We start from the raw sequence: 3,226 nt of genomic DNA, 5'->3' as shown, positions 1-3,226 counted from the left end.
ACCTAAGAACAATCCCGATCGATACTCAATCAGGAAGGCGTGGCCCGGTTTAGGGCTCCTCCTCTTGACCATCCACCACTGGTTGAGGCCATGGGTGTTGACGTTGTGCTCACTCAGCTTGACGCTAGAGATCATAGCTCCACGATAGCATGGCCCAGTCAGATACTTTTCGAGATGATTAACTTATCCAAAAACGAAAAAACGTGGGCACATTTGAAAATGACTTTGACATCGTCAACGCAAATTTTATTTATTTATTATTCACTTTTGGTATTAAAATTTAAAATTTAAAAAAATAAGGCTTTCCTCTGTCCCTGCTCAGACGCGTAGCTTTTCCTTTGTCATAAATAAAGGCAGAATCCCGTGTGGAAACCGTGTTTTTGTGATCACGACAACATTAAAATCTACAAAGCTGTGGGGTCGGGAATCTACTCAAACAGAAGTATCAATTGAAAACTTTAATTCGTGATTAAGATTAACATTATAATTAATCAACAAATGAGCATAGAAAACTAGAATGGGGAAGAAGACGTTGAGTAAAGGTCGTGATACGGTGGACTGAGGAAGTTGCACGACTTAAATTAGAGAAGGTATCAGGAGCTAATTAAAGAAAGAATACGAGCTTTCACGCGTCAATCCTCCGAAGCACGTTGGTGTAAGTGTAACTGGAAAATGACACGAACAGCTTCCGAAACCTGCCCAATCAAATTGCACTCCCTGTCAGCTTCCACCTTTCCCTTCCGCTCTTGATGAGTGATGAACTGAAGATTCTTGGATGCAATGACGGACCAGTCGTATTTTAGACCGTGCATTTACAGAATAAATAGAATAGGGAGAGCTCACGTACCAAACCCACTGGCTCGAGTGCTTGGACATTGCTCGGAAGCTCCTGCGAGGCTGCTCATTTAATATACAGTACGCTGATCCACCAGAGCTTTGAGATGAAGATAAAGTCGAGATCCAAATGTCAACAGGCCCACTGTACTTGCGCAGAATGCTTGTGCTGACCTGCGGTAATTCATGAACCTATCAGATAAATCGAGCAAAAAAAGATGAAAAATAAGGAAACAGAAGGAAGATATCGAGGCAAAGCACATACGAGTTCCCAAGCTTCGATATCTCTTCGTGATGTATCGTGTAGGAGCTTCCTAAGTGTGGCACGATCATATGAGATGAAGTTTAAAGAATAATATAGAACGAGAAAGACTGAATTAGCACAATTAAGGTAAATGTGACTCTCACTCACCGAACTGCATGGTGTACATCTCGATGATTGCAATGACCCGAAACACCATAGTTATCAAATGTAATTATCTGAAAAACATAAGCATACTTATATGCAGTATGAAATCTGGAGATAAGTAATCAACATATCACATATAGGAATTGAATATCGGTAACTCAAAATCTTACTGCATTGATCCCATTAGTTAAGATTTCCTCTTCAATAATCTCGGAAACCAAGCTGTGGCTCCAAGCTTTGCCGAACCCATCCTGATAACGAATTGTCAGATTGATGGATCATTGAGCTAACGTTTTTCAAATATGAAACAGAGCATTAGACTTCGAATAAGTTGGTGAAGTTGACCTGCAATTCTTGGTGGTCCAAAACTTTCACTTGCTGATGCGGCACCTGACCAAAAGATCCGATCAGACAGTTAAAGAGGTGATGAGAGAATAGCTATGAAGAATCTTTACGGGATTGAGAGAATACCTTAAGGACTTCACAGGCTTTGTAGAGCTCTTCTTTTCTTATGTTCCCTAAGCCATCTGCATTACCTATTAAAAGAGGAATTACAGCCATGTATGTAAGCGTAGAAGCAACGACAAACTTTCAATGAAACTGAGAGAGCTTGAGAATACTCTCAGGAGAAGCAAAAGAAGATGCAACCAAGAACGTTCCTGTAGGGTAATATGTCTATTACCAATATGCATAAATTTTCGCTGGCAAAAGATAGAAGATATAGAGATGCATTACCTACGGATAAACACAAAATGTGAAGATTGTGCCCCCTCGCAATAAGGTAACTTATCGTTGGAGAAAAGAACCTGCATCAACTATTAGCACAAATTATGTAATGTGTACATTCGTATGATAAAGTAGCAGTCATCATATCAGAAGCACGATTCGGTTCTCGAGTTATACCAGACAAGATTATTGAATACTTGAAAACATACTAAATAACCAACTAAGATTCTGAAAATCATTGATTAGCATATAAGGCAACAAAGAACATTCTACTACTCGTTATGAATTGTAAGAAAGCATGAAATAATTCATCAATAGTTTTCGACACCGGCAGTTGAAGGGTATCTGCGAACAAACTTCTTACATGGACTCATCATCGGGGTGTGCTACAACCAGTAAGACATTTCTCCTATCAGAAACCCCACCTGATTTTCACCGGCAAAGAAAATCAACAGGAAGGCACTGAGAAATTTCATTGGGTCAAAAGAGAGAATTTAATCACCCACCTCTACTCAAGAAGTCGGGTTTTGTAGAGGAGGAGGAGGATATGTGGAACATTTTGCAAAGAGAAGCGACCCATATTACTATCAATGATGTGATAATCAGGAGCCACATTATATCTCATGAACCTGAGGAAAGCAGAACAAGCGATCAGGTTGACCTTAACAATTTCCACGACGACCCATATTGCAATTAATCCGTGCAGGGACGTCGAAATTGGAAGCATAGAGGTAACCCTAACCCCATGAAAAAAAGCAGCAACAATGGAGAAGGGTAACGTCGAACAGAGTTTCGGAGAAATGGCAAGTGATTAGGTTCAGTTGATCAAAGTCGCTCACCGTTCTTTGAGCTCGTCGTTGCCGCCGTCGTGCTCGCCGTCGCCGCCCTCAAGCCATTGCCATCTTCACGATGTGTCCCTCATTTTTTTTTTGTCGTAATTATTTTCAACATTTGGGGGCAATAATGGAATTTCAGAAGTTCTTATTTGTTCCGGGCCAGAAGGAACCGGGCTGGATTGGGGATTCATTGCTTCTTCATCAGGAGGGGCAAAGAGCATTGAATAGGGCCCTATCCGGAAATGGCTTTCTCGATCCATTTTGACAACCAAACCGTGGAATGTACATTCATATGGATTTGGTCCGGAAAGGGAAGGCACGTTCCGGGCTACCAAACATGCTGTTAGAATTGAAATTATATTTGTTTCATGCATTAGCACGATACTCTTATAATTATTTCATTATCAAAATTGAAAAACAA

General features: G+C 40.6%; 1 protein-coding gene across 4 annotated transcripts; it reads right to left on the bottom strand.

Annotated features, from left to right (window-relative positions):
- Positions 1-390: 390 nt before the first annotated feature.
- LOC116212949 (N-acetylglucosaminyl-phosphatidylinositol de-N-acetylase) lies at positions 391-2,961 on the bottom strand. 4 transcript variants are annotated; one of them, XR_004157971.1, is made up of 11 exons: positions 2,809-2,961; positions 2,476-2,598; positions 2,334-2,394; positions 1,979-2,049; positions 1,715-1,779; positions 1,589-1,633; positions 1,414-1,494; positions 1,247-1,314; positions 1,100-1,144; positions 848-1,008; positions 391-695 (listed from the first exon to the last, which is right to left on the bottom strand). XR_004157971.1 is itself a non-coding variant. In XM_031547713.1 (11 exons), exons 2-11 carry the CDS (start codon positions 2,582-2,584, stop codon positions 626-628), a joined length of 780 nt encoding a protein of 259 aa, XP_031403573.1. In that variant the 5' UTR covers positions 2,585-2,598; positions 2,809-2,960; the 3' UTR covers positions 391-625. The 4 variants fall into 4 exon arrangements, 2 of the variants coding, with proteins under 2 accessions (XP_031403573.1, XP_031403574.1); XM_031547713.1 differs by having other exon boundaries at positions 1,100-1,148; positions 2,809-2,960; XR_004157972.1 differs by having other exon boundaries at positions 620-761.
- Between the last annotated feature and the right edge of the window lie 265 nt (positions 2,962-3,226).

Source organism: Punica granatum, chromosome 7 (genome assembly GCF_007655135.1).
Source record: "Punica granatum isolate Tunisia-2019 chromosome 7, ASM765513v2, whole genome shotgun sequence".
Classification (NCBI taxonomy): Eukaryota; Viridiplantae; Streptophyta; class Magnoliopsida; order Myrtales; family Lythraceae; genus Punica; species Punica granatum.
The sequence above is the reverse complement of the archived record's forward strand: the minus strand, read 5'-3'. Positions and strand labels throughout refer to the sequence as shown.